General features: G+C 67.4%; 7 protein-coding genes across 7 annotated transcripts; 2 read left to right on the top strand and 5 right to left on the bottom strand.

The window, feature by feature from the left end:
- Positions 1 to 5,002: 5,002 nt before the first annotated feature.
- EMIHUDRAFT_219996 (hypothetical protein) lies at positions 5,003 to 6,047 on the bottom strand (the record flags this gene model as incomplete). The annotated part of the gene is made up of 2 exons (XM_005757948.1): positions 5,003 to 5,455; positions 5,643 to 6,047. 2 exons carry the CDS (start codon positions 6,045 to 6,047, stop codon positions 5,003 to 5,005), a joined length of 858 nt encoding a protein of 285 aa, XP_005758005.1.
- A 211-nt stretch (positions 6,048 to 6,258) lies between these two features.
- EMIHUDRAFT_453642 (hypothetical protein) lies at positions 6,259 to 9,978 on the bottom strand (the record flags this gene model as incomplete). Its single annotated transcript, XM_005757947.1, has 5 exons — positions 8,345 to 9,978; positions 7,798 to 8,206; positions 7,111 to 7,309; positions 6,955 to 7,043; positions 6,259 to 6,797 (listed from the first exon to the last, which is right to left on the bottom strand). The coding sequence occupies exons 1-5, from the start codon at positions 9,944 to 9,946 to the stop codon at positions 6,259 to 6,261; spliced, it is 2,838 nt and encodes a 945-aa protein (XP_005758004.1). The 5' UTR covers positions 9,947 to 9,978.
- Positions 9,979 to 10,208: 230 nt separating this feature from the next.
- EMIHUDRAFT_219994 (3-hydroxyisobutyryl-CoA hydrolase-like protein) lies at positions 10,209 to 11,601 on the bottom strand (the record flags this gene model as incomplete). The annotated part of the gene is made up of 4 exons (XM_005757946.1): positions 10,209 to 10,256; positions 10,362 to 10,444; positions 10,538 to 10,577; positions 10,786 to 11,601. 4 exons carry the CDS (start codon positions 11,599 to 11,601, stop codon positions 10,209 to 10,211), a joined length of 987 nt encoding a protein of 328 aa, XP_005758003.1.
- A 4,718-nt stretch (positions 11,602 to 16,319) lies between these two features.
- Positions 16,320 to 17,615, top strand: EMIHUDRAFT_107237 (hypothetical protein; the record flags this gene model as incomplete). Its single annotated transcript, XM_005757945.1, has 3 exons — positions 16,320 to 16,945; positions 17,053 to 17,155; positions 17,235 to 17,615. 3 exons carry the CDS (start codon positions 16,320 to 16,322, stop codon positions 17,613 to 17,615), a joined length of 1,110 nt encoding a protein of 369 aa, XP_005758002.1.
- A 360-nt stretch (positions 17,616 to 17,975) lies between these two features.
- Positions 17,976 to 19,886, bottom strand: CDKD2 (cdc2-like protein serine/threonine kinase; the record flags this gene model as incomplete). The annotated part of the gene is made up of 5 exons (XM_005757944.1): positions 17,976 to 18,553; positions 18,789 to 18,932; positions 19,053 to 19,102; positions 19,181 to 19,316; positions 19,612 to 19,886. 5 exons carry the CDS (start codon positions 19,884 to 19,886, stop codon positions 18,154 to 18,156), a joined length of 1,005 nt encoding a protein of 334 aa, XP_005758001.1. The 3' UTR covers positions 17,976 to 18,153.
- Positions 19,887 to 22,465: 2,579 nt separating this feature from the next.
- Positions 22,466 to 23,681, bottom strand: EMIHUDRAFT_68921 (hypothetical protein; the record flags this gene model as incomplete). Its single annotated transcript, XM_005757943.1, has 2 exons — positions 22,466 to 22,612; positions 22,965 to 23,681. The coding sequence occupies 2 exons, from the start codon at positions 23,679 to 23,681 to the stop codon at positions 22,466 to 22,468; spliced, it is 864 nt and encodes a 287-aa protein (XP_005758000.1).
- A 2,022-nt stretch (positions 23,682 to 25,703) lies between these two features.
- EMIHUDRAFT_68925 (hypothetical protein) lies at positions 25,704 to 25,925 on the top strand (the record flags this gene model as incomplete). The annotated part of the gene is made up of 1 exon (XM_005757942.1): positions 25,704 to 25,925. A coding segment is annotated over one exon (222 nt), but the record flags the coding sequence as incomplete, so codon positions are not given.
- Between the last annotated feature and the right edge of the window lie 1,297 nt (positions 25,926 to 27,222).

Raw genomic sequence — 27,222 nt, 5'->3', positions numbered from 1 at the left:
CGAGCTGCGGGTCCAGCTCGAGCGCTTTAAGCGACAATACTGCTCGTTGCTGCGCGGCGCCGGACGCTTTCGCACGCTCGAGGTCCTGCCCGGCGAGACGATCCTCGAGCTTATGCGGCGCACTCACGTGGCCATGCTCTCGTGGCGGCCTCCCGGCAGACCCGGCGCGGCGGCGTCGACCCTGGCGCTGCCCGCGAGCCGAGCGGGGGGTATCTACCTCCCAGAATGGCGAGAGGAGACGAACGTGCTCTACCATTCGGCGGCGGGTAAGACCCTCTCGCTGCGTGGCGCGCAGGGCGTCGCCACGGCCTGCTCGAAGCGGTACCTGAAGTCGCTCCCGGAGGCGGAGCGGCCGCAGCACGAGAGCCACGAGACGGTCCGCTTGCACGACATGCAGTTCTGGTTCGTGCAGCGCCAGAGAGCTGTGGAGAACTCCTTCTCGAAGCGGCGAAACGTGCTGCAGTGGGACGAGGTGACGATCAACAAGGTGGCCTGGGTCGTCGTCACGCTGTCGTGCGAGAGGCTGCCGGCGCTGCGTGAGCGCGAGGTGATCGCCACCTTTAAGCTCCGGCCAGACGCCGATGGCCACAAGAAGACGGGCGTGAACGTCGGCGCGAGCAACGTGCGCGCGGTCAACGAGCTCGGCCTGCCGATCGATCGGATCGACTTCTGCGTCTCCGACGGCACCGCCTCCAATGCCAGCTTGACCATTGCGTCGGAGCGGCACAAGGGCGGCGCCTTTGCGCACATCTGGACCTCGATGCGTGCGGCAAAGCACGTGCTGTGCTTCTTTATCCTCTGCTTGTCCCACGTGATCAACAACGAGGTGAAGAATGTCTGCGAGGCGGCTGGTGCCTGCCGCCGCGAGCACCTGCTCGCGCACTCGGGCTCCACCAAAAGCGGACGGCATCGCATCCCGGAGGCGCGCCACGCCCGACGTAAGAGGCGCTCACACACCCCTCCAACGCTTCCCCACGCTCCCTCTGACGCAGCTGCTGGCCGACGTCGTGCTCGCCGTCAAGGAGTCGAAGGGCTGCAAAAACTATGTCCGCGTCTCGGAGGGGCTGGCGCGTCTCGGCGACATGCCGGGAGGCGTGGACACCCGGTGGCTCTACTGGGTGTACACGTGCATGTGGCTGGCGCCCACGACGCGGCGCCTCGAGCTGATCGTGTGCTGTCTCTTGCACGAGTGGCTCTGCGCGCAGGGCGACGAGGGGCTCTTTGCCGACGCCGAGCAGACCGACGAGTTCGGTGAGAAGCTGGCGCTGACTGGCGCCACGCTGCTCGAGAAGGTGAGCTCGATCAAGGACGCCGCGCGGCGCGAGCTGCTGCTTGAGCTCCTCGACCCGGAGATACGCGTGTGGCTCTCGTTCCTGGCCATCTACGGCGAGCGGTCGGCCGACCGCTTCCTCAAGTTTACCGAGAACGACGGGCCGGGCGTGGCGTTCAAGGCACCCCGCGTGCTTCGCCTGCGGCTCGCCTACCTCGACGCGCTCGCCAGCGACAACGACGAGACGCGCGACCTCGAAGGCGGCCGTCCATGGAAGGGCGACTTTGCGCCGCTGCGAGCAATGGTCGCCAAGAACACGGCGGCGTTCTCGCGCCTGGATGTGCGGGCCATCGTGCGCAAGGCCGCACGCGCTGCTTCTACCTACTTCCGACAGCACACGGCAGCGTGGCGGACGAACCCCGCGCTCGTGGCGCTGGGAACTATGGACGAGGAGGGAGAGCATGCTGTTCTCTCGGCGCAGGAGCTGCTGGCGCTCGCGAAGCAGGGCCGGGGAGGCTTAATCCAGAGCATGCTGCCGCACCTCCCCGACTCGGCCGATGCCACCGAGCTCAGCGCTGCGATCACCAACGCCACCGAGGGGGTCGGCCTCTGGTTTCAGGACGACGCCCTCGGCGTCTTTAAGCTGCTGGCAAGCTGTAAGCGGCCGACGCAGCTGCGCGACGTGGCGGGCGGTAGCGACGTCTACGATTCCATCTGGAGCGTCGGCGTCTTTGTGCCGATCAGCAACTTCTTCTCGGAGACGGTCGTCAAGACGCTCTCTCGCGATTTGCACGGGACGCAGCGCCGGTCGGAGATGTGCGCGACAAGGCTCACGGCACCGCGGCACCGCGGGCACGTTTACCCGACAACGGCAGCCGATTGGAGCGCCGCGTCGGCCGCTCTCGGACACAACGTGTCCAAGCGAGTCACCGAGAAGGAGGGCCTCGCCGCGCAGCTGCAGGATCTCCGGCTCGACAGCATGGAGCTCTCGGCGTTCGTGGACGAGCCGCAGGAGGAGGAGGAGGAGGGCGGGGCGGAGGAGGAGGGGGAGGAGGGCTCGGGCGAGGCCGGAGGCTCGACCGACGCGGCCGACGGCGGGACGGCGAGCTCGGCGGAGGGCGAGGGTCGCCAGCCGGGCTGGCCGTTGGAGAAGGGCGTGAGCACAGCGGCGATCCGGAGGTCGCTGCAGGTGGGGAACGTCGTGGAGGTCCTCTGGGCCGTCCGGCAGGATGGAGACCCAGAGGTGTACCTCGCTCGCGTCGAGGCGGTCATGAGAATCAAGATAAAGATTCGCTGGCTGCACGAGGATACCGAGGAGGAGAACGTGTACGTGGAGTGCCCGTTCTTCACCAAGGTGGAGACATGGTCGATGAAACAGCTGTGGAACCCTGTCTCTGATGTGAGCCAGATTGGCTCGGCAGAGGCGCCTCGCTGGCGCCGCAGCGCGATAGCCGAGGACGCCGAGGCGGCTAGAGCCGCTGCCAACCGCGCCGAGGGTGGGGGGGTGTCGTGGGACACGATCATATCAGACATGGAAGCCCGCAGGAAGGGAGAAGAGACGGGAGGGGAGGACGAGGTCGAGGACGAGGCGCTGTTTGCCGGCAGACCCGGCTCCGACGACGAGGAGGTGGAGGTCGAGCTGGTGGAGCCAGAGCTACAGGGACCGCCCCACTTGCGCGTCGGCGAGGCTGGCTACATCTCATCTTACCACCGGCAGTGGTTCAGCGACTCGAACCTCGCCAACGCACACTACGTAGACGAGCGTCGAGACGGCGAGAGTGGCGCCGGCTCGCCGCTGCGGTACAACTACCCCCGCGACGTAGCCTCGGCATGCAGCATCTTCCGTCAAAGAGGAGGGCAGCGGGTGCTGCAACTCTGCGACTGCGTGATGTTGCAGCAGGTCTGCGACGGCGCCCATTGGCACAACGTCGCGCTCATCGGGCCTCAGCGGCTCGCCGTGCACTGGGAGCCGTTCGGCACCAGCATTTTCAGCCGCACGCATCCTCTAGCGCGCGTTCGGGACGCCTTCGACGCGGCGCCAAAGGACACGGGCTGGCAGCTAGTCAGCGTGACGCTCAACTTGCAGAGCGACGGCTACCAGTGCGGGCCGTGGGCGCATTGGTTCCGCCGCCGCCTCTTCGCCTACTGCGCGGACGACGAGCTGATGAGCAAGCAGTCCTTTGCCGAGTACCTCTCGACCAGCCCGGGCATCAGCCCGCTCGGAGCGCTCAGGAACAGGAGGGAGCGAGAGGCCGCCGGCGCAGCAAACACGGCCTTCATGCACGAGGAGCGCGTGCGGCTGCGCTGGCTCCTCCGGGCAGCGGCGCGAAAGGACGCGCTTCCCTACGAGCATCCGCTGCAGGACGCCTTCCGCCGAGCAGGGGCTGCGGCGGCAGCGCGCGCGGACGCGGTCGTGCTCGACGAGGGCTTGGAAGGCGATGAAAAGTACTTCGACCTCTGTGACGACTCGTGACGGCCTGCACAGGTCGCCCTGGTCGCCGTCGCCGTCTCGCCGCCTCATCCGCCAACACGGCCGTCGCCGCCAGGGCCGCCACTGCCATCGCCATCGCCGTCGCTGCTTCGTTCACCACTACCAGGGCCGTTGCTCTACCGCTCCCCAAGCGTATTGCCGGTGCTGTCACGGGCTGCCACTCCTAGTACCTTGCTGCTCGGTCGCGTTCAGTCTAGGTCGACACGCTACCCTGCCGTTCGGGCGCCGCTCACCGCTTCGCAGCGAGCCCGGGCTCTGTAAACATCTCCGTCGCGAGCTGCGCACGCCCCGCGGGTCCGTGTGACTGTAGCTGTATCTCCCAAACATCTCTCGCAGCTCAAAGCGATCTCCCCTAATCTCCACGGCTCGAGATTGCACGAGATAAAAACGGCGCTCTCGAGGTGGTTCGCCAAGATCTGGACAGCGGAGCGCGTAGAACGCGCGCTGCTGATGTGCACAGAGCCCGGGATGGCCAGCATCCGCCCTCGTGGTCGCGAACGGCGCCGATCGGCGCGTGCGGCTCTGGCAGCCGCCCGGCCGCGTCGGAGCTGCAGAGAGCGGCACGCGGCCCGGTGCCGTTCGGGCGCCGCTCATCGCTTCGCAGCGAGCCCGGGCTCTACAAACATCTCCGTTGCGAGCTGCGCACGCCCCGCGGGTCCGTGTGACTGTAGCTGTATCTCCCAAACATCTCCCGCAGCTCAAAGCGATCTCGGCCTAATCTCCATGGCTCGAGATTGCACGAGATAAAAACGGCGCTCTCGAGGTGGGGCGCCGGAATCTGGATAGGGGAGCGCGTAGAACGCGCGCTGCCGATGTGCACAGAGCCCGGGATGGCCAGCATCCGCCCTCGTGGTCGCGAACGGCGCCGGTCGACGCGTGCGGCTCTGCGTCAACCAGTACGGAGCCCGAAATGCGTCCAAAAGTAAAAAAATCAGCTTTCCGCGCCTCCTCACTGCTCGCCGCCGCGCAGGCGTGTTCCGGGGGCCCAGTGGAGCATTTCATCTAGTGGCGGCACCAGCTCTAGAGAAATTTATAATTTCTCAGTGGGGTTTTGACATAGTGTAAGGAGCGTTCCACAACACAACACAGATCAGTGTTCAGAGACGCCATTCCTTGCTCACAGTCTCAGGCAGTCTCTCAGGGACCCTCACTGAATCTTACCACACAACGATAACCTCTAGGCCTAAGAGCGCGACACACCGCCGCAGCTCAAAGCCGCCGCCGCGTGCCCATATGTCTCCTCACACGTCGCCCTGGAGCTTCATCGCGATAACGCCCACCGCCATCGCGGCAACGCCCGCCGCCGCCAGCGCGACAGCAATCGCTGCGCAGGCAGCAAGGGACTGGCGCCGTTGGCGGCGGCGGCGGAGCACGGCTGCCGCGTCCCAGCTCGAAGCCGGCCAGAAGCGGAGCCCCACCGACTCGTACGCCGCCTCCACACGCACAGCGCCGTCCGGGTCGTCCTTCATGACCCGCTCGAGTGTGCCTGCCATGTGCAAGCTCGCGCCGCGCAACATGCCAGCGGTCCGCTTGGACGGCCGGACGAAGTAGCCCGGCGGCTGGGAGCCGAGGTCGCGCACAGTGGCGTGCGCGGGCGAGTCGGCGGGCTCCGGGCAGACGGCGTCGCCGACGGCCACGACGCCGCCCTGCAGCACCTCGCAGGACACGCCGGAGACGTCGAAGATGGCCTCAAGCTGGCGAGAGGGGAGGGGGGACTTTGCGCGTGAGGCTCGCGCGTGGGCGGGTGGCGTGTGGAGGAGCGAGCAGGCTACGAAGCGTGGCTCGTGCGGCTCCACTTCTATTGTGGCTGCACTCACGCGCCTGCCCCTGCCTCCCGCAGAGCCGCTCGTTGTACATGCAAGGCACGCAGTGGCGGTGCACAAACACAACACCACTGCCGAGGCGGAGTGCCGAGCCCTGCGCCATCAGAAGCTGCTCGCCGGTGATGCCTCGGACGACGATGTTTCGCCGGAACTCTCCGAACGATGCCGAGGTCGGCGGCAGGCCCGCCCGCTCGAGCGCACTCTCGATGCCGTCGGCAGAGATGATCGTCAGCTGGCGCCCAGGCTCGCGAGTGCCGGGCTCCCGCGATGAGAACTTGAGCGCCGAGTAGGAGCCAAGCTTTGTCGCGTAGCGGTCGCCAGCGATACCCTCGCCCGCCAGCAGGGTGACCTGGTCGCACGAGACCATCGGCGCCGCTGAGCGAGACGCGGTGAAGAGGCCCACAACCTCGCCCGAGGCGGACTCCGTGAATTTCTTTGCCAGGCGGGGAGAGCGGCGAGCCATGCGGGTGCGGGGGGGGGGGACGGCGTCTCTGCCCAGTAACGAAAAAAAAAACGCGCTGCGAGCCTGTCGTGTCCCTTGTCAGGACCAGGAGAGTCCCACCTGTGCCCCTGGTCGACCTTCCAAAATCCTGCTCGTGCAGGTGTGGACCCTGTCCTCCTCCCCCACACGATCCCCCTCGTTTGAGGTTGTCTGTCTTCTTTATTTCTTTTTCCTAGCCCTCCTCCCCACCCAAGCGCAGTGCGAGTGTGTAGAGCCTCATGTCGCACGCCGCGGCTTCGTCCAGCCGCGCCACCAGCGCCTCGCGCAATCGACTCTGGCGGCGCAGCGCCTCGCAAGAGTGAAACTGGCGGGCGAGGTGCACATCGCTCCCGCAAGTGTGAGGGTTGTTCGCCCTGTGTGCGTCGGACGACATCAGGTGCGGCAGCGAGTGGTTGGACCGCCAGCCAAAAGCGTCCATCACCTTCCGCAGCAGATCGCCCAGCCCGCTGGTCGTCCCCACCAAGTCGAAGCCCTGCAGCGCGCCGCTCGCGGCACGCGCGATGCAAGCGTCGCAAGCAAACGGTAGCGGCGCTTCCGTGGCCTCCCGCCCGGCAAGCTCTGGCGCTCCGAGGCACTCAAAGTGTCGCTGGCGCGTCTCGGGTGGGCAGGCGGCAGCGGCGAGGCCACAAGTTGAAGAGCGCGACTCGGCGCGCACGCCGGTGGCCTCGCTGCGCTGAAGCAGCGGCGCGCCCAATATCCGAGTCTGAATCCCTGAGGCGAGAGGAAGGTACTTTGCCAGCGACAGTATCGCCCGCGAACGGCGCGCCGCGCCGCCGCCGCCATTGCCGCCGCCGCCGCCGCACCGTGCTGGTGACTGTGAGCCTGCCCGCGGCCGGCGGCAGCCCGTGCGGATCTCCCAGTCCGCCACCGGCTAACGAGAAGATATTCATTGGCTGGTTCGGCCCCCGCGGGCTTGCAAGCGTTGTCTTTACCATCCTCGTGATGGACGAGAGGGACCTACCAGGAGGCAAAACTATTGTCATGACAACGGCATTACGGCTGAGAAGGGGGGGCACGGTCTCACCCGATCGCGCTTTCACTTGCGCTCTCCTTGAGCAGGTGGTTGCTGTTGCATGCTCTGTGCTCTTGCACGGGATGAGTGCCAATCCCCTCGTCGCTGCGCTCGAGGCGAGTCTCCGGGACAAGCACCAGCGGGGCGTTGCCGGCGCAAAAACCGACGCAGGACCAGTAGCTAGCCCAGAGGCGCGCCCCAGGCCGTACTCCTACTCACTGCAGGATGCACGCCTCTCGAGTGGGAAGAGTAGCATGCGATGAGAGAGAGCACACACACATGGACAGAGAGTTTGTTTCCCCCTTTTGTAATAGACGCGGCTGGTATCACTACGTCTATCAGCGTCTCCGTCTCTGTCGCACCAAATAGACGAGAGCTCTCTATCTCACACGTCTCTCTGTCCAGACCAGGTCGAGACTCTATAATAGTGTTGATCGAATCGAGTCGAGGTCTGCCGTAGCTAGAGTAGTGTTACACGTGTTCATCGCTCGCCAACGGGGCAGCACGTGCGGACTGGCAGCGTGAGGTCCTCCGGCTCGCCCGGCAGCGCACACGAGGCGACTTGCACGCATGCGAACGGACCGTAAAATTCGCCATCCACGAGGAGCGAAAAGCGCTCCCCGGCCGCCGCCGCCGCCGCCGCTGGCCCGGACAGCCGCTGTCGTGGATCGGCATTCGCCGCGGCCGCCGAGGGGAGACCCGCCGTGATTGTCGCCGCTCGCACGTAGCGCGGAGGTGCGTCCGCGTGGCGGCTGCCGCGGCCGCCGGTGCTGCAGCGGAAGAGGAGTCTGGGCGAGGTCGCCGGCTCGTGCGGCGCGGTCGAGAAGTTTTCAAAGCTGAGAGCGGAGAAGCGGCCGGCCATCGGGAGGCCGGGCGTGTGCACCTCGCCCCGAGGGTCGCTCAGCGAGAGGGCGAGGGTCAGGCCGACGCCGTTCGCCACGGACTGCTCCGAGGGCTCGGCCGAGGCCGACGCGCCGCCGAGCACCTCCACGCTGCACGCGAAGGCGATCGTCACGAAGGGCGGCGAGCCTGTCCTCGCGGGCGGCGCGAGCCAGCAGCGAGCCTCGAAGACGGCGAGCTCGAGAGTGTGGCCCGCGTGGCGAAAGTACTGCTCGGCCAGAACGCTCCTCCACGGGTCAGCCGGCGGCGGGGTCGGGGGCGGCGACGGGGGCGCCCCGCCCGCGTCCGCGCGAGGCAGGGTGAGCTGAGGCGCGGTCGGCTGCCCGAGGGCAAGCGGCGCGAAGACGTGCTTGCGGTACCCGCCGTCGCGCGCGCTCAAGTACTGCGCGAGCGTGCTCGACTCCTCGACGGGGACGAGGTAGAAGCGCCACTCGACCAGCGCGCACAGGTCGGGGTAGGCGCCGCGCAGCACGACGTACGCCTGGAGGAGGGCGTGCAGCGCGCCGTCCCCGCCCACCGCCGCCACGCGGAGAGGCGGCGCCGGCTGGCCGGGCGGAGCGAGCTCGGCGAGCTGAGCGAGCCGCTCGTGCAGGGGGGGCAGCAGCGGGCTGTACAGGTACCGCCGCCCCGCCAACCGCTCCGCCGCCTCGCGCAGCTCGCGCGTGCGAGTGTATCTTGCGCTCCCGCCGGCGGAGCTCACCAGCGGCCGCAGCGCCAGAGGGGGAAGGTGCGGCTCCGGCGAGGTGGCGGCTCCGCTGCCGCCGACCACCGCCGCCGCGAGCTGCTGCACCGTCTCCTGCAGCTTTGCGCACTGCCTCTCCTTGACCGCCGTCCAGAGAGGGTCGCTCGGCGAGCCGTCGCCGGAAGCGAGCAGGGCCGCGTCCACCGCCGTCGCGGCGAGGCGCAGCACGTCCTCGCGGCTCTCGAGCGCGGAGCCGGAGGAAACGGCGGCAGAGCCGGAGGGGGCGGGCCGTCGCGAGTCGCCGCCGCGCGCGAGCGCGAGGAGCATCGAGCGGAGTGCCTCGCACACCGCCGCCTTGTGCTCCTCCTCGGTCGCCTCCCGAGGCAGCAGCAGCTCGCGCGCCGCCCGTGCCCAGTCCGAGGCGGGCCGCTCGTCGAAGGCGCAGTACACGGTGTGCCCCAGCGCGAGGAGGAGGGCGGCCTCGTTCTGGGAGCAAAGCGCCCTCCGCAGCCACCGCGCGTCCGCGTCGACGGCGAGCCACGCCCCACCCGCGGGCAGCGCAGCCTCGGCGTGGGTGGCCGAGAGGAGCTCGGCAGCCGCTGAGCCGGCTGGCTCGGGCCACAGCAGCAGGGCTTTGGCCGCCGATCGCAGTGCGGAGAGCCTCTCGCCGGAGAGGCGGTGCTGAGAGCGGACGAGGCTGCGCGCCAGAGCGAGCACCGCCAGCGCACGCTGCGGAGACAGCAGGGGCCCCAGCCGGAGGAGCCCGCAGATGGTCTTGACCATCGTCCCGATACGAAGGTCCGCCGTGCCGGGTCGAAGCAGAAACTGGGTGGCCAGCGCGCAGGAGTGGTCGTCGCTCTCGTCGTCGGTGGCCATACCGACGAGCGATGTCACGCTACTCGCCGCCTCTTTACAGCCCACCAACCCCAGCAGCGCAGAGGCGGGCTCGCCAAGAGAGCCGAGCGTCTTTGCGGCCCGAGCGAAGTCCTTGTGGTTGGGATCGATCGGTGCTCCGTACAGGACGAGCTGGGCCATCGTTGCCATCAGCGTGGCGCGGGAGACGTGGGACCGCGCTGACGCGCCGCCTTCTCCCTCTGCTGCAGGCGAGGCCGCGAGACGGTCGGCGAGGGCTACAAACAAGGCGGTCGCGGCCGCGCTCGAGGAGTTGGCCCGCTGCCAGAAGGAGTGGTAGGAAGCCAGGGTGGCGTGCGGCTCGATGTCTAGCGTCACCGCGCCGCGAGACTTTCCAAAGATGGTTGAGCGCATGGCGTCACTATGTGAGCGCTTCTTGCTTGGCGACTTCCGGGGCTGGCGACCGACATTCGGACGTCCGTGAAAAAAGAATAAACCCGGCGCTGATTTTGTGTGTGAGCTGTGTGCGTGCCTACACAAGGTGAAACAGGCAATGCCTGGAGGCCACGTGATGTAGTGCTCATCGACCCTCTGAGTGGGCCTCTCGTTCCCCGCAAAACACTCCCCCCAGCCCCCTCAACGGCGTGGGGCGGCTGCCGCCCGACACCCGCCCCGGTCAGAAGAGGGGCGTGACGAGCCTCGCGACCGCCTCGTCCTCCACCTCCTCCACCGACCCGTGCTCCCACGCCGGCGGCGCGGGAGGGACGGGCGGCCCGCGCGCCTCCTCGCGCGCCGCCCTCGCCGCCGCCCGCCTGGCGATCTCGCCGACGGCTCGCGTCTCGTGCCGCCGCCGCGCCTCGGTCTCGACCGCCTGCAGAAGCTCGACCTTGGAGCGGTGGAGCAACCCGGCGCCTGCGCGGAAGTCCGCCGTCGCGGCGGCCGCGGCGCACGACTCGGCCTCCGCGCGCGCCGCCGCCGCCCAGCAGTCCGTCTCCTCGGCGGCACGGAGCTGCGCAAAGGTGAGCGACAGCGCGAGCGGCGACGCCTCGCGAAGCACCTGAGAGAGCGGGAGTGGGAGTGGGAGTGGGAGTGGGAGGGGAGCGGGAGGGGAGCGGGAGGGGAGGGGCACGTCCGGCGCGGGCGGGTCGGCGCGGGCGGGCCGGTGCTGGTCGGCGAGGGGGTGGGTGGGCGGGGCTCGCCTCGAGCGCGGCCTGGTGCCACTCCGTCCCTCCCTCCTCGAGGGCGCGCATCACCTCGGGGAGAGAGCCGCGCGAGAAGGCGGCCTCGACCTGCGGCGCGTAGTAGAGCGCGTGCTCCTCCCCCCACCCGCCCAGCGGAGGCAGCTCCACGCACGCGTCCGACAGCCGGCGAGACACGCGCCACAGCAGCCGCCGCTCGCCCTCTCCGCCGGCCGCAGCTCCGCCCTCTCCGCCGTCAGAGAAGCCCTCGCCGAGGGCGTCGGCGAGCTGCGGCAGCGCGTGCGCCTCGCAGAGGTGGGTCGCCAGCCCGAGCGCGTAGCACTCGGGCCCCGTCAGCGCCGCGCCCGTCAGCGCGAGGTAGCGGCCGAGCGCGTGCGGCAGCCGTGCCAGCCGGTGCGACGCGAGCGACTCCGGCGGGCAGCCGTGCGAGGGGCCGGGCAGGCAGAGGCGCGTCCGCTCCGTCGCGACGAAGAAGGGCGCGTGCAGCGCCGCGCCGACCGCCGAGCCGCACAGCACGCCGTCCAGAGCGACGACGGCCGGCGCCCACCCTCCTCCGTCGGACAAGGTGCCGAGCGAGCGCATGAGGTTGGCGAGCTCCTGGAAGTGCTTGGCGCGCGCCGCCGCGTCCATGCGCGCCACCTTCGCCATGTTGCTGCCCAGCGACCCGTGCTCCGCGCCGTCGGTACCCATGAGCACCGCGCTCTGTGTTGTCCGCGCTGCACGCGCCGCGGAGAGCTCGCCCAGCATATCGAGCACGCGCGGCCGCGAGAAGGAGTGGTCGCCCGCGCGGAGAACGACCGCCGCGCCGCAGGCCTGAGAGGCCGCCAGCTCGCGCAGCGTCGCAGCGGCGCGGAGCGAGGCGCGCGCCATAGGGGAGGATGTCGGAGTCTCTGAGAAAAAGCTGGTCTACATCCGGGCGGGATGGGAGGACGGCCCGCCGCCACCACACAGGGATTTTAAGGAGAGGAGTGTGGTGCTAGCCGTCGCCCACCCTAACCCTTGATCGTCTGCCTCTTTCTATCTCCCTTCGCAGTGCCTCGCCGATTCTCTCTCTCCCACACGAGCGACGCTGGTGTTCTTTTTCTCGCCGAGCTTTGAGCACTTGAGCACTGGATAGGGTCGATTCCGCATGGTACGGGACCCCTCGATCGTCTCACCCTCCCTCACTGGTGTGTTCAGGGGGGGGGGGGGGGGTCATAACAAACACGTTCCAGGATCGAGGGGCACGCGCCCCCCACCGAGGGACTTCGGAGGGGGTAGATCGGGCGGGGTCGTCCCCCCTCTCCATCATCTCCTCGGGAGATGTCCTCCGGGGGTGGCGGTTGTGACCGCGATCGATCGAGCTACAATACACACAAGGTACAAGAAGCTGCCGAGCCCAAATCACTGTGGGTCGTGATTTCTTGTTGGTCTTCAAAAATCTCTACATACAAGAGTCAAGAGGAGGTAGTTCAGCAAGATCTCTCTGACATTGGGTTGGTCTGGCGCACTACCTCACTGGGCCTGAGACCGCCGAGACATTTCCCTTCACCGTCTCGGGTTTATGTGGAGTCGAACCACCCCGGGACGAGCAAGCCCATCAAGTTATTTTCGTCAAAGTGGAGCTCGTGCGAGATGTTCAGCCGCCCGCACGTCGTCCCCCGCACGCTGCCGAATCCACAATATTGGTTGGGGACCCGTAGCATCACGCCCTTGGGCGCAGGCAATAATCCGACGTCCTGCTAGACTGCCGGCCCGAAGTATGTACCGCCATACAGCTGTATGCGGCCCTGGGATGACACGTCTTATAGCGCCGAGTGCCGATGCAGCGTGCTGAGCACATCGGGACGGAGAAACCCAGAAAGGCCCGCGCAAGTAGTAGACAAGGCGCGGCCGTCCAATGACCATCGCGGCAAAGGGGAGTCAAAGGATGCCACTGCTGTCTCCACGCTTGGTGGGCATGGTGGCCAATCCCAGCAGTGCACCAACCTTCCGCCAGCCGCGAGGCTGTAAGACCGTTGTCCACGTACTTCAGCCGCCCCACCGCCGCGGGACCTCCCCACGGCGATGCCCACCTTGCCCTCGTACTTTTGTCGAAGAGCAGCAGCGCTGAATCTGAGAACCTATATATTATCCTGAGTCGGAGCTTTGCAGTAAATTCTTTTTCTCTCTCCTCTTGGAGCGCTGCAGTGTACAGCTAGGACCGCGCCTGCGCAGTTTCGGGGTCGTGGCGGCGACGCGGGACACCCCACGACTAGTCCCACGCGAGCGTGGGACGGCCCCTGGCCAATTAGACTGGTTCCACAAAAGATTTAGCCACGTCAATCGTCATGGGGCCACACCAACGTCAGGGGCGGCCGAGGCCGCACTCCGTACTGAGAGAGTTCTTCTCTTCCGTACTGTACGAAAGTGTGAACACAGCTCACAGGTCGGAGCGGCAGCCCCTGACCGCACAGCGCCGCAGGCGCCTGATGATACATGTACATGCAGGAAGGTCCAGGTGATAGCGGCCCTGGATGGGCGATGCATACGCCTAGTTGAGCCGCAGGTCGCCCACCCACGTCCCGTTGCTCTGCGGTCGGATTTGTGACGCCGCCGCACCGTGCCGCGGCCGGGGGTCCTCGCTCGTCCGGAGGCCGAGGATGGCCGTGGCGGACCGGGACGAGCTCTGGGAAGCAAGGCGAAGTGTCAGTGTATATATTGTAGAGTCTAGAGACAGACCATGTGCATAATATCTATCAGTCTGCTAAGCCAGGGGAGGCGATGCCGGGGCCGTCCAGCAGCTTGATGGTGCTTCGCCGTTGTGTGTCCCGGAGCTGTCCGACCCGGACGGGCGGTCCAGACAGTGGGAGGAAAACTCAGATCAACGCCGACGCCGCTGTGATTCGACTTTTTACTTCAAACAAAAACAGTCGCACGTACCCACGCGGTGCGGTGCGTGCGACTGTCAGGAGCGGATCCGCCAGAAACGTGTTCACAGACTTTAGGCCGCGACAGTAAGGGCCCCACCCGCCCTTCAACTCGCGAGGCGCGCCCAGGTCGGCCTCGCGGTCCCTCTTTGCTTCGCTGATCTTCTGGACCTTGCAGACATGGCGAGCGGGGTGAACAAGTAGAGCCCAGTGTCCTCGTTGTCCATAGTTCGCGCTTGATTGATAGAAAGGCGAAGAACAGAGTCAGGCTCGGACTGGACACCAGCGCGGTATGGGTGGACGCGGGACAGATGATGACGACACGCACGAGCGACAGTGCGTATGTATGTAGGAAGGTGAAGAACAGTCAGGCTCGGACTGGACACCAACGCGGTATGGGTGGACGCAAGACAGATGATGACGACACGCACGAGCGACACACAGACACAAACAAGCTCACGAGACACACAGCCAGCGGGCTGCCACACATCCTGAGTGGGCGTACACATCACTCAGGCCACGTCCCCCCTGTCGCCCCCCCCAGCACTCCAAGGTGCCAAGAGACAAACAACAGCACAACAACACAGACAGGCGACAGGGGCGAACGTGTGAGACTAGAGCAGGCTTGCTCCGCCTCTAGCAATCTCGTCGCCGGCCGCAAGGCACGGACGAGACCGTGTGTGGGGTCTTGTGAGGTGTCTATGGACGCCCTCCTCACAGGCTAGCGGCCAGCCGCCAGCCCTATCTCGCACTCATGGGTGACGACAGTTCATTGGATGAGTGGTTGCGAGCAGAGGCGCGTGTGCTGAATCTAGATCGCACGCCGTGGCATATGACTTGGGTAGGCGTGCGACCGCAGCGCGCCCGCCGAAGGCTCGACCGGGCGCGCGTGTCAGCCAGAAGTTTGCCAGTAGAGCGATCCTGGTCTTTCCGAAGACGAGCCCCGCGCCACGGGTGCCAGCCGTGCCTCCGCGGGAGCCGCCTCTCGAGCCGCGTCCCGCCGGCACTGTACTGTCCCTGAGTGCGTCCCGCCTCAGCGGCACGCACTCGGCGAGGACAGTCCGGCCGACAGGAACGTGTCGCGCGCCGGCGACGAATGCGGCGGGGTGGGTGTGGGTACAAAGCGCCGCTTCGACGAAGCGAGGTAGGCAGGCGCCCCTCACGAGTCCGTTCAGACATGCCACACGCCCCTCGCAAGCGAGGTTGGTAGGCGCCCCTGGCGAGACCCGCAAGAGATGCCGCACCCCTCTCGTACCTATACTCAACCAATGAGAAGGTGAAGAGATCTTGTCGGCCAGGCGGGCAGGGCAGGCGGCCGGCGGGGGCGGGGTCAGGGAAGACTATTCCAAGACTCGCGAGAGATGCCACACGCCCCTCGCGCGAGGCAGTTCGCAGAGCACCTCCTACCCACGCGAGGTTAGCAGCCACCCCTCGCAAGACTAGGGGGCGGCCCCTCACACGACTGCCCAGTGGGCCCAGGGATGGCGGTGGCGAGTCACTCCGGAGCAGAATAGAGGTGCGCACGAGGGCATAGCACGGCCCACCCCCTTCCACCCCCCCTCGCCCTTCGCAGCCTCTCCCCCCTTCCCCTTCCCACTGCGCTCTGTTGGTTCCTCTGTCCATCTACAGCGTGGGTGGCGGCACACTGCACTGAGTCGAGACGCTCCGCCGCGCCGCCCGCTCCTTCCTCCGCTCCTGGAATACTACGAATACCCGAAGCGGAATACAATACGCAATTAATTAATTACTTAATTAATTAGGTCAGGACGTGGAATACAGTACGCGAGGTCAACTCATATTACTCGAGGTTGCCCAAGATGAATAATTAAATTAAGCCACGCAGTCGCGCTAGTCAGGTGAGGACTTGTCACCTGTGAAGGACCGGCGTGTGAAGAGCCTCGACCAATTAATAAATAGTTGAGGACGTGCCACCTCGGGCGATGAATAATTAGGTGAGGACTTGTCCCTCAAGCAATTAATAATACGTGGAAGGGAAGGGTAGGGCAGCGGCGAGCGGCGAGCGGCGTCGACGACGCGGCGAGGACACAGTGGTGACGCGATGGTGACGCACACAGCGGCAGCGTTCGCGGCGCAGCGCCGACGGCGGCCCCGCGCCGCGGCGCTCTGAGTGAGGCAGACTGCCCTGCACAGCCTGCTGGGCACTCCCGACCAGCGGCACGCCACGCGCGCCCGCCGCGGGCGACGCGGGCGGCGAGCCGACACGCCTCTCGCAGGCTTGAACAGCAGCGACACACAGACACAAACAAGCTCACAATACACACAGCCAGCGGGCTGCCACACACCCTGAGTAGGCGTACACATCACTCAGGGCCACGTCCCCCCTGTCGCCCCCCCCAGCACTGACTCCAAGGTGCCAAGGGAACAAACAACAGCACAACAACACAGACACAGGCGACAGGCGACAGGGGCGAACGTGTGTGTGAGACTAGAGCAGGCTTGCTCCGCCTCTAGCAATCTCGTCGCCGGCCGCAAGGCATGGACGAGACCGTGTGTGGGGACTTGTGATGTCTATCGCGCTGCGGAACCGGGGCCAGACCCCAAACCCCTCAGACTTGGTGTTGGAGGAGTTGGTGCCCTTGAGGTGTCATCTCGCCCTCGGCTCATCTCGGCGTCATCGGTGTGCGAGGGGCGTTAGGCTTGAGGCCAGCCTGCGGCCACGTGCGACTGTGCAGCTATAGCATGTTCGTGCTATTGGCCTTAGCTGCCAGTACCGTGCCCACGGGAGCTCGCCTCGAGGCTGGGCTGCTGCAGGCAGAGCCCGTTGCCAAGGAGCGCAGCCTGCGCGGCGGCATGGCCAAGCGGTGGCCCATCCTCGCTCGGAGGGTGGACCTCTCCCACGGTGAGCGCTACACCTCGACCGACTGGCTCACCAACTTCTTGTCAATTCCCCGCTCGCACGTCCTCGAGCGTATTGGGCCTCACCTTTGGTCCCAGACCGGGCTCTGCGCCCTCGTCGTTCTGCTTCACCGGCACGGCCTCCGCTTTCCCACGGGGTCGGCGATGCCACACACGCTCCTTGGCGGCTTCCTCTCGCTGCTGCTCGCCTTCCGCACCAACATGGCTTACAACCGCTTCTACGCCGGCCGCCTCAACTGGGGCGTCGTCAAGAACTCGTGCAGCGACTTGGCGCTGTACGCTGTGACGCACGTGCGGCCCCGCAGCCCCGCCCTCGCGGAGCGGCTGCTCGCGCTGGTCGCCTCCTTCCCACCGGCGCTCGCCTGCCGCTGCTGCTGCGACGAGTCGTCCGCCAAGCTGCCGCTGTCACAGCGGCAGGCGCTGTCGGGCGCCATGGAGACCGCCGCACCGTCCGCCGCTCTAGCCCTCTGCCTCAAGCTCCGGCGCCGCCAGACGCTCGAGGCAGCCCGCCTCCCGCCGCGCCTCCTCGCGCGTGAGGCTTGCGCTCTGCTCACAGGCACGCGCTCGCTGACGTCTCGCGGCGCGGCAGGCTTGTCCCGCACGCGAGCTCCGCCGCCGCCGTCGTCGAGACGCAGGTCGAGGCGGAGATGCTGATGCAGGTGGCATCCCCCTCGTGTCATCTCCCTCCCCCCCTCCCTCCCTCTTGCCACGCCACGCCCAGCGCGCCGCGCCGCGCAGGCGTCGCGGCGCGTCGGCAGCCTCGTCGACGCGCTCGGCTCGTGCGAGAGCTTGCTGACGACGCCGGTGCCGCTCTCCTACTCGCGGCACACGAGCCGCTTCCTCACCATCTGGTGCGGCACGCTGCCCGTCGTCCTGGTGGACGCCCTCGGCTGGATGACCGTCCCCGCGGTCGCGTTCGTCTCGTGGTGCCTCTTCGGCATCGAGGAGATTGGCCACCTCATCGAGCAGCCCTTCCGGGACGAGGAGGCGCTCGCCTCGGCGCCCGCGCTCGTCTCCGCCCGCCGCCACTACTCGTACGGCCTCCCCGTGCGCCGGCTCGGCCGGCTCGCCTCGGAGCAGGTGCACGCGATCGCCGCTGCGCCGGCGCCGAGGTTCTAGCCCGCCAGTGTGCGCGCAGTGGAGCGCACCCTTGCGCCTCTCGCGCTGTGGGCGCCTATTTGATGATACAGTCAGCGCGGATCCGCGGAATGCGGGAGCCGGACGCCGCGTACGTTACACACCGGTATCAGTACTCTTGTGTCTGTAGCCTACAGCTGAACCTGAACGCTGGAGTGGCCGCAGCTAGTCGTAGCAGCCAGTTTCGGGTGGCAGCGCGGGGTGGGGTGCACGTGGGGGATTGTGGGCAAAGGCACGTGTGTGGCACTACACTGTGTCGAGGATATTGGATAACGATTACAGATATACGGCTTGTTACAGCAGAAAAATACACAGAGAGGGCGCCGTGTGCCGGGGTGCCGGTGCGGCTTAGCGGCTTAGGGCTTTACAGATTACACTCTGCTCAGTAGTCAGTTCACAGTTGCGAGAGTTGGTCAGTACATACGTGTTAGAGTATAGTATAATAGTGTATAGAGAAAGAAGGGGAGTCGAGTCGACGAGTGACGAGTAAGTTCGTGCGGCATGTTGGCAAGCCTGTGTGTCACCTCGCGTCCGGGTTTGGCCGCTTCTCTCCGCGCTGCTGCGCGGCCGGTGGCCTCGCGCGCGGCACGAGCTCGGCAGGCGAGGCGGCGGGCGGCGCCTGGTCGAAAAAGGCGTGCGCGAGCGCCTTGTCGGCGCTCGGCCTCTGCTCCGGGTCGAGGGAGAGCAGGTCGCCGAGCAAGCGCAGGGCGGCGGGCGAGGCGGCAGGGAAGCGCGTCGGCAGCGGGACCGGCGCCACCTCCTTGAACTGGATGTAGTCGGGCAGCTTCGAGACGGCCGGCCAGCTCTCGTCGGTCGGGGTGCCGCGCAGGGAGAAGACGCGCGAGAGCTGGTCGATGTCGGAGCCTCCCGGGAAGAGGGGCGCGCGAGTCATCAGCTCGGCAAAGATGCAGCCCATCGACCTGCAGCCGCGCAAACCCGGGAAAGGTGACGCGGTGCGCCGCCGCCTCGGCCCGCCGCGGTGTGGCGCGCCACACCGCGGCAGGTCGACTGCGGGAAGTGTCTGGGAGGTGTCTCGGGAAGTGTCTGGGAGGTGTCTGGGAGGTGTCTGGGGAGGTGTCTGTGGAGGTGTCTGTGGAGGTGTCTGTGTCTGGGGAGGTGACTGTGGGGAGGTGTCTGTGGGGAGGTGTCGCGCGCCACAGGTCGACAGCGGGGCCGTAGTGCTTTGCGCCGAACAGCAGCTCCGGCGGGCGGTACCAGCGGGTGACGACCTGGCCGGTGAACTTGCGGCCGGGCGAGCCGTAGAAGCGGGCGAGGCCAAAGTCAGCGAGCTTGACGTGCCTGGCGGGGTTGGAGGGTTGGGAGAGGGTCGGGAGAGGGTTGGGAGAGGGGCGGGAGGAGGAGGGGAGCGACGGTTGGGTGATTCGGCGTCCGCGCCGCCGCCGCAGTGCGCACGCGCACCCCGACGCGTTGAGCAGGAGGTTCCCCGGCTTCAGGTCGCGGTGCAGCACCTGTTGACGCGGCGTGGCGTGAAGGGACGCCCCCCCCCCTCCCAAGCGGGCTTGCGTCCCACTCTTGTCGCAGCAAACCCAGTTGGCGTGGCAGAAGGCGAGGCCGCGGAAGGCGCCGAGCAGGTAGCCCTTGATGCGCGACGTGTCGAGCGGCGTCGTCTTGTCGCGGAGGATCTGAAGCATCGGCCGTGGAGGGAAAGTCAGAGAAGAGTGTCTGGAAAGTGAGGGAAGTGTCTCGGAGGTGCGGCGCCGTCCGGTCAATAGCGCGGCGACCCAAACCCCAAGCTGGCCCTGACCCTGAACCTGACCCCGACCCTGAGCCTGAGCCTGAGCCTGAGCCTGAGCCTGAGCCTGAGCCTGAGCCTGAGCCTGAGCCTGAGCCTGAGCCTGAGCCTGAGCCTGAGCCTGAGCCTGAGCCTGAGCCTGGCCCTACTGTGTCGCGGCCCGGCGGTGCCGACAGAGCTGAAGAGGCGGAGGTGTGTGCAGTGTCCGAGAGGTGTGCGGCGGACGCCTTCTCCAGATCAAGGACGCAAAACTCAAAGACGAGCGAGAGGGCGCTGTTGTGCGAGTAGGCCTCGCTGGACTCGATCACGTGCTGGTGGCGTAGCTCGGCCAGCAGCATCGTCTCACGGAGCGTCGACAGGTCTGCGCCGTTCTTGCCGCTCGGCTTGCGGATCTTTTTGATCGCGACCTCCTGCCCTGTCTTGATCACCCGGGCCCGTGTCACGACACCAAAGGTGCCCTCGCCCACCACCTCGATCTTTTCGTAGTCGGCGTGCCCCATGTGCCAACCCCAAAGCGGGGCGAGGAGCCCTCTCTCGCGCGCTCGGGCGACGAAGATTAAAAAAATGGGGCTCGCACACCAGGCGGTGCGGCCGCCAGTGCCGCCACCGTTTCCGCCACCCACACTACCACCTCCGCCCCCGCCGCTGGAACGGCTGCAGGGTCAAGGGGCCGCCCCAGCGGCTCCAGGCGTTACGACCGCGAGTGCCGCCACCGTACCCGCCCCCCCCCGCCACCGCCTCCGCCCCCGCCGCCGGCGTGGCCGTCACCACTCCGACCCACGCGGAGCCTGGGGGGCCCGGAACCGCCCTGTCGGAGGCTGGGGTACCCGGGGGAGGGGTCCGAGGGGGGGGGGGGTGCCGTGGGGAGACAGCGGGTCAGCCGGCGGACCGCAAGGCCGGGACCGGAGGGCCCCGGGTGAGAGGCCTGGAGTCAACTGTCGGGGGAAGTGAGAGTCGAGCTGACCCGGCCTCTGCGAGTGGAGTCGGGCCGTGCGAGCCCGCCGGCGGTAGACCCGTCGCGGCGGCGGCTGGACCGTCGTGATCTACGACAAGAGGGACCGCGCCTCCCCGAGCTTAGTGAGGAGCCGGCGGAGGGGGAGGGCGAGCCGAGAACGATAGAGAAGCCGCGGATGCGGGCGCGACTCGCCGACCAGGGAGAGCCGGCTCGACCTCCCTGGGAGGGGTGGCGACACGATCCAATGCCGCCGTCCTCGCCCGGGGAGACCCCGGCCTGGCCGTCGACGCTCTCGGAGGCTGCGGTACCAGTCGAAGGCGAAGCGGAGTCGAGGCCACAGCCGAGGAAGAGGCATCAAAAACGACTGCAGAGGCAGTCTGGTAACGCCCGGAAGGCGAGCAAGGGACCGGGACGAGCCGAGGGCTCGCCCTGAAGGGCGAAGGAAGGGACTCTGGGACCGGAGTCGGGCGAGCGCACATGAGGCGTATCCGTGTACGTGCGTGGAGTACAGTGTTGTGTGTCCGTTAGCTCCGAGTAGAGGGGGCGTTCTGCAGTTAAGGGGAAACCCGGTACACGGAACTAACCCTCGGAGACCCGTGTTTACCTTACGGCCCTTTCCCTGCGAACGCGCAACCCCCTAGGGGTCAGGGCTCTCTAGCCCGTAGCCCGATCCCGATCATCCGGCCCGCTGGGTGCGCTTCTTAGCTCCCCGGCCCTGGGTGTGAGGTTACCGACTGCACTCCAAGTGCTCCAAGATCCCGGAAAAGGTCTCCTCGCAGTAGGTTAAAATCGCTGTGTCGTGGCGGCGTGCCGTCCTCCCATCCCTCCCTTGGGTTGTCTTTGTTTCTTTCTTTTTTCTCGCACTAGGTTGCAGCGAGAATCGGCGAGGGACTGCGAAGGGAGATAGAAAGAGGCAGACGACCAAGGGTCAGGGTGGTGGGTGGGCGACGGCTAGCACCACACTCCTCTCCTTAAAATCCCTGTGTGGTGGCGGCGTGCCGTCCTCCCATCGCTGCCTTCGTTGTCTGTTTTCTTTCTTTCTTTTCCTCGCACTTCGGCTGCCTGTTTTCTTTCTTTTTCGCACTTCGGCGGTCACAGGCCAGCGCACAAATGTCCGACCTCCAAGTGCTCCGACCACGGCCACGACACTCTACCTCTCTAGTCTCGCTCGACCCCACGTCCCACGAGGCTCGTGCCACGGACGAACGAAAAGAAGGACTTATGCGAAAACGTAAACGACAAGACGCGGCGAGCGAGAACATTGCGGAGCCCGTTTTCTTTTATAAAGCGCAACACTCTTCGCGCGCCCTCGGTTGGGGAGAGAACGAGGAGCTCAGGAAGGCAAGCAAAAAAGAAAAATCCGCGGCTGCATCCTCGCCCACGCCCCCGCCAGCGAGCTTGCGACAAATGGCCTCGTCCTACGAGTCAACGCTCGAGTACATCATGGCGTCCGACGAGAAGGGCTACCACTTCACCATCTTCTCGGACATCAAGGAGCCTGCCACCGCGCAGGTCGAGATCGCCGAGGTGACGCAGCTGCCGCCCGCACCCACGAGCGCGCTTGTAGCTGGCTTCACCCAGCCTGTCCCGATAGGTCTCGGTCGAGGGCAAGCCGAGCGTGCATGCCATGCAGATCAGCGGTATGAGCGAGGAGGCAGATCCGCACCTGAAGGAAGGTGCGCCCGACCCACTGCACCGCTCCAAGGGCGAGCGTGTGCCGTTTGGGTCGATCCTGCTTCCGCGCGGCGCGGCGACCGACGCCACGCTGGTCACCATCGACGCGGGATCCACCGCTGGCCTCGTTGTCTCCGTGCCGAGAAAGTGATTGCGCACCCATGCTCTCTGAGATATGTCCTCTCGTCGCTTCACGTCCGCTTGTTAGTAAACATATGTTAGACGCGCTGGCCGGTGTGCTGATCTGCCGTGATAAGAGCACACATGTACATGTATGATAGGGTCGATATCTCAAACAGCACGTGATCTCAATCGTCCACGCGTCAGTGTGGCACTGCCAGGCGACCGGGACACGACTAAGACGCGAGAGCGAGACACACCAGCCCCCGTACCCGGGCCGTAGAAGTGCGTCGCCGGTCGTCAGCCTCAGGATCGCGCTACGCAGCGCACTCAGAACCGAACCTTTGACCGCTTGCGCGCGGTATACTTTGAGTCGGCGCGCACCACCGCGCCGCGCCGCCGCTGCACCTCCTTCTTCTGGATGACCCACTCGCGCGACTTGGTCGTGGCGCGCCCGTCTCTGCGCCCATAGCTCCGCTTGCCTGGCCGCTGGCGCGCCTCGTTCCGCACACCGCCGCCGCCGCCGCCGGCCGCCGCCTCTGCCGCCCTCTCGTGCTGGTGCAGACGCGCCTGCGAGGGGAGGGTGGGCGGGTGAGGGGAGAGGGGGGGGGGGGGGGGGGTAAATGGCTAGGGGGGGCGCGGCGCCTGCGGCATGCTGAAGCTGGGGTCGGGCGGGCCGGCGAGCAGCACCAGGAAGAACTTCTTTGCCTGGAGGAGGGGGGGGGGGGGGGGACTCGGTGCGGCCGCCAAAGGGGTGTGTGTCTTGCGGCTGCCTCTCGGAGGTGTCTCGGAGGCGTCTCGAACGTGTCTTGGTGGTCAGGCGCGACACGTCCTCTCGCCGTAGGACGAGCGGCGGAGGGGCGGTGCACTCCCGAGGGGTCTGCAAGGTCTCGGGTCGGTCCGCCGCCGGACGAGTCTGTCTCGGAAGTGTCTCGGGCGTCTCGGAAGAAGGGACCTTGGAGGAGTGCGGAAAGTCGACGACCAGGCCGCCCCCAAAGCCGGCGCGCATGGCCGACGCGGTGAGCAGCTGCAGCTGGTCGCCGTCCTGAGGGTAGAACTGCAGCGCCGCGCGGCCGCCGCGGCGCAGGCACTTGTACAGCGACTGGAAGAAGGCGAGCAGCCGCTGCCGCGGGTTGCACTCGGCGCGGTCCGAGTAGCAGAGCCACTGCACGGCCGAGATCGAGATTGCGCCATCAAACATGCCCTGTCGGAAGGGGAGGCCGCAGCCCATGTCGTGGTGGCACAGGTCTCCCTCGACCTCGCGGCTCTGAGCGACATTCAGCATGTCGCGCGAGATGTCGCAGCCGACCCACTGGTGGCCCGCCTCTTCGAGCACCTCCCCAGACAGGCCGGTCCCACAGCCGACGTCGAGGAGCAGGCACTCCTCGTCCTCGGGAAGGCAGAGCATCTCGAGCGCGCGCTCCGCCATCTGCGTCTGGATATCGATCATCCGCGACGAGTGCAGGTACTTGGCCGCCTCGGACTCGTTATAGAAGACATCGGGCGGCGCCTGCTCCTCCGGACGACACTTTGACGACGAGGCCATTCGCACGCGCTGCCCTAGGGCTCGGAGTCGTCCGTGGCGACGCAGCGCAAAAAGAATTATCTTCCGAAAAAAGAAAATGGGCGAAACACCCCGCACTGCGGTGGCGTGGCGGCGGCGGAATCAATCGCCATGAACGCCATGAACGCCATCAGCCCGACCGTGCTCGCCGACTTGCGCCGGGGCGACCTGGCCTTGCTGCGCGCCCTCCTGGCCGGGCGGACGCGCGGGCCGGCGCTCACGGCCCTGCTCGACGCGCGGATCGAGGCCGAGAGCCAGTTCACGCTGCTTGCCTTTGCCGCTTACTACGGGCAGGCCGACGCGGTGCGGCTGCTGCTCGAGAGCGGTGCGAGCGTGGGGGCGACGACGGCTGGCGGCGGCTCCACCGCGCTGGTCATCGCGTGCCAAGAGGGCCAGCTCGGCTGCGTTCGGCTGCTTCTCGGCGCCAACGCTGACGCCGACCAAGCCAAGGGTGACGGCGCCACGCCGCTGTGCATCGCGTGCCACAAGGGCCAGCTCGAGTGCGTGCGGCTGCTCCTCGGCGCCAGCGCGGCGGTCAACCAAGGCACGGAGGACGGCACCACGCCGCTGTACATCGCGTGCTGGGTCGGCCACCTCGAGATCGCCCGGCTGCTCCTCGGCGCCAGCGCGGCGGTCAACCAAGCCATGGGTGACGGCGCCACGCCGCTGTTCACCGCGTGCCAGAAGGGCCACCCCCAGATCGCCCAGCTGCTCCTCGAGGCTGACGCGGCGGTCGACCAGGCCAAGAATGACGGCACCACGCCGCTGAGCGCTGCGAGCATGGATGGCCAGATCGACTCCGTCCGTCTGTTGCTCGCTGCCGGCGCTGCGGTGAACAAAGCAGACACTTGCGGCTTCACACCGCTGCTCGTCGCGTGCCAGGAGGGTCACCTCATGTGCGCCCGGCTGCTCCTCGAGGCCAGCGCGGCGGTCAACCAAGTCACGGGTATCGGCGCCACGCCGCTGTACGGTGCGTGCCACGAGTGCCGCCTCGAGTGCGCCCAGCTGCTCCTGGAGGCTGACGCGGCAGTCAACCAAGCCAAGGACGACGGCGCCACGCCGCTGTTCATTGCCTGCGAGAAGGGCCAGCTCGAGTGCGCTCGGCTGCTCCTCGGCGCCGACGCGGCAGTAAACCAAGCCAAGGACGACGGCGCCACGCCGCTGTACATCGCGTGCGAGAAGGGCCAGCTCGAGTGCGCCCGGCTGCTTCTCGAGGCCAGCGCGGCGATCAACCAAGCCAAGGGTGACGGCGCCACGCCGCTGTTCATCGCGTGCCAGAACGGCCAGGTCGAGTGCGCCCGGCTGCTTCTCGAGGCCAGCGCGGCGGTCAACCAAGCCAACGTCAACGGCGCCACGCCGCTGTACATCGCGTGCGAGACGGGCCAGTTCGAGTGCGTTCGATTGCTCCTCGGCGCCGACGCGGCAGTCAACCAAGCCAGGGAGAACAGCGTCACGCCGCTGCACATCGCGTGCTACCATGGCCACCCCGCCATCGTGCTCCGCTTGCTGCGGGCGGGCGCAGACACAGCGGCGTGCGATGCGAGCGGCAAGACGGCGCTGCAGCTGGCCAAGGAGGAGGGCCACGCCGAGTGCGAGCGCGCACTTGTGGCGGCGGCGAGGGAGGCGAAGAGAGCGGAGATTGAGGCGAAGGTGGCGAGGGCAGTGGCCGAGAGGGCGGCGGCAGAGAGGGTGGAGGCCGAGAGGGCGGCCGAGGAGACTGCGGCGGCGCTGCTGGCGGAGGAGGAGTCGGGGAAGTGGCCCGAGGAGAAGAAGACGGCCAAGAAGAGGGGCAAGAAGAAGAAGAAGGGCGGCGGGGGAGGCGCTGGGCCGTCGCAAGAGGCCGAGGCGCCGGCAGAGGAGGCGGCAGAGGAGGCGGTGGCGGCTGCGGAGGAGGCGGAGCTTGCGGCGGCGCTCGAGGAGAGCGTGAGGGTGGAGGAGGGGAGGCGGGCGGCGGAGGCGCAAGGGCCGTCTTCGGCCGCAGAGGCGCCGGCTCCGAGGGAGGAGGAGCCGCCGGCCGACTTCATCTGCCCGATCACGACCGAGCTCATGAGTGACCCGGTGATGGCGGCGGACGGGCATTCGTACGAGCGGTCGGCGATCGAGCGCTGGCTCGCGACCAAGTCGACGAGCCCGATGACGGGCGAGGCGCTCGTGCACAGCTTCCTCGCCCCCAACCACACGCTGCGCCGGCAGATCCGGGAGTGGGAAGAGGCGAACGCATGCTGAAGAGCGCAGCGCCGCCCGCCACCGTCGGCCGTCGGCTCACACTCACACCGTCCCGGGACTGCTGGGACTAGCGGACTACGCGCCCTGAGAGGACGGCGACCTCGTTGCGCATGGAACAAAAAGGGAGAGTCGGTGAGCGCTGTGAGGGCCTGAGCTGCGGCCTGAGCGCTGAGGGCCTGTCTGAGGGGGTGTTTTCGGTGGACGGTGGAGACGGTGCGGCTTGTGTGCGCGAAAAGAATACTAATTTTTTGCGGTTATTTTTTTGGCTTTTGCGTTTTTGCCGCCCGCGCCCCTGGACTGTGGACTCCCAGAAGTCTCCACCGGCACCGCCCTGTTGCACAGAGGCTCTAGCTGAGTCCTGAGTCTGCTCTGACAGAGGTTCGCGCTGCTCCAGTGACGAGTGAGCAGTGTGCTATGCTCCACACTCCGCACAGGAGCAGCTCGGCGCATCATGCCGCACACTCACGTCAGACACATATGCGCCGTGGTCGGTCTCCGCCCCCCGTGCCCTGCGACTCCCAAGGCTCAGCGCCACTAGTAACGGCGGAAAGATCGATGGGCTCCCCCCTCAGCACTGAAGGCTCGGCGAGGCCCGCGCCTGTCTTCCCTTTGCGGAGAGCTGTGAGGCGGCGGCGCGGCCGTGCAGGCGCCGCTCTACTCGAGGGCCGCGAGCGAGAAGGCCGCGTCGCGCGAGAGGGCGGAGGGGCGAGAGAGCGCGCGGGGGGGGGGGGGGACGGCGGGCGCGGGCGCTCTCCCTCGCTCCGCGACGAGCTGCCGCCTCTGCCGCCGCGCCGCCGCTCGCCGCTTCGCCTCGAGCGCGTGCAGCGCGTCGAACTGCTCCCAGAGAGGTCGCTTGAGCGGCACGACGCCCGCCTGCGCGCCGCGGGGCAGCAGCCGGAGCCACGAGAGGAGGTCCGAAGGCTCAGAGGTGGCAGACGCGCCCTCGTTCTCCTTCTCGTCTTCGGGGCTTGCCGCCGCCTCGTCCGCCGCCGCCAGCCAGCTCGCCTCTGCCTCTGCGGCGGCGGTGGCCGCGTCCGACGCCGAGTGGGTGCGCCCCTTGCGGAAGGGGCGCAGCGACCCCTTCGGCGGGGCTTCGTGCGGGTCGGGAGGCGCCCACGGGTCCCACGTCACGGAGGTCGGGCTCGCGCCGCCAGCCGCCGGCCGCGCGCCGCAGCGTGCGCCGCCAGCCTCGCCGCGCGCGGCTTGAGCGCTGTCGGAGGCCGGCGGGGCGTGCTCGGAGGTCTCGGCCCGCTCCTGCAGGGGAGGGGGGAGGAAGGGGGCAAGCTCGGCCGTGTGC

The sequence above is a fragment of the Emiliania huxleyi genome (assembly GCF_000372725.1).
Source record: "Emiliania huxleyi CCMP1516 unplaced genomic scaffold EMIHUscaffold_89, whole genome shotgun sequence".
Lineage (NCBI taxonomy): Eukaryota > Haptophyta > Isochrysidales > Noelaerhabdaceae > Emiliania > Emiliania huxleyi.
This window is presented reverse-complemented; position numbering and strand designations above follow the sequence as displayed.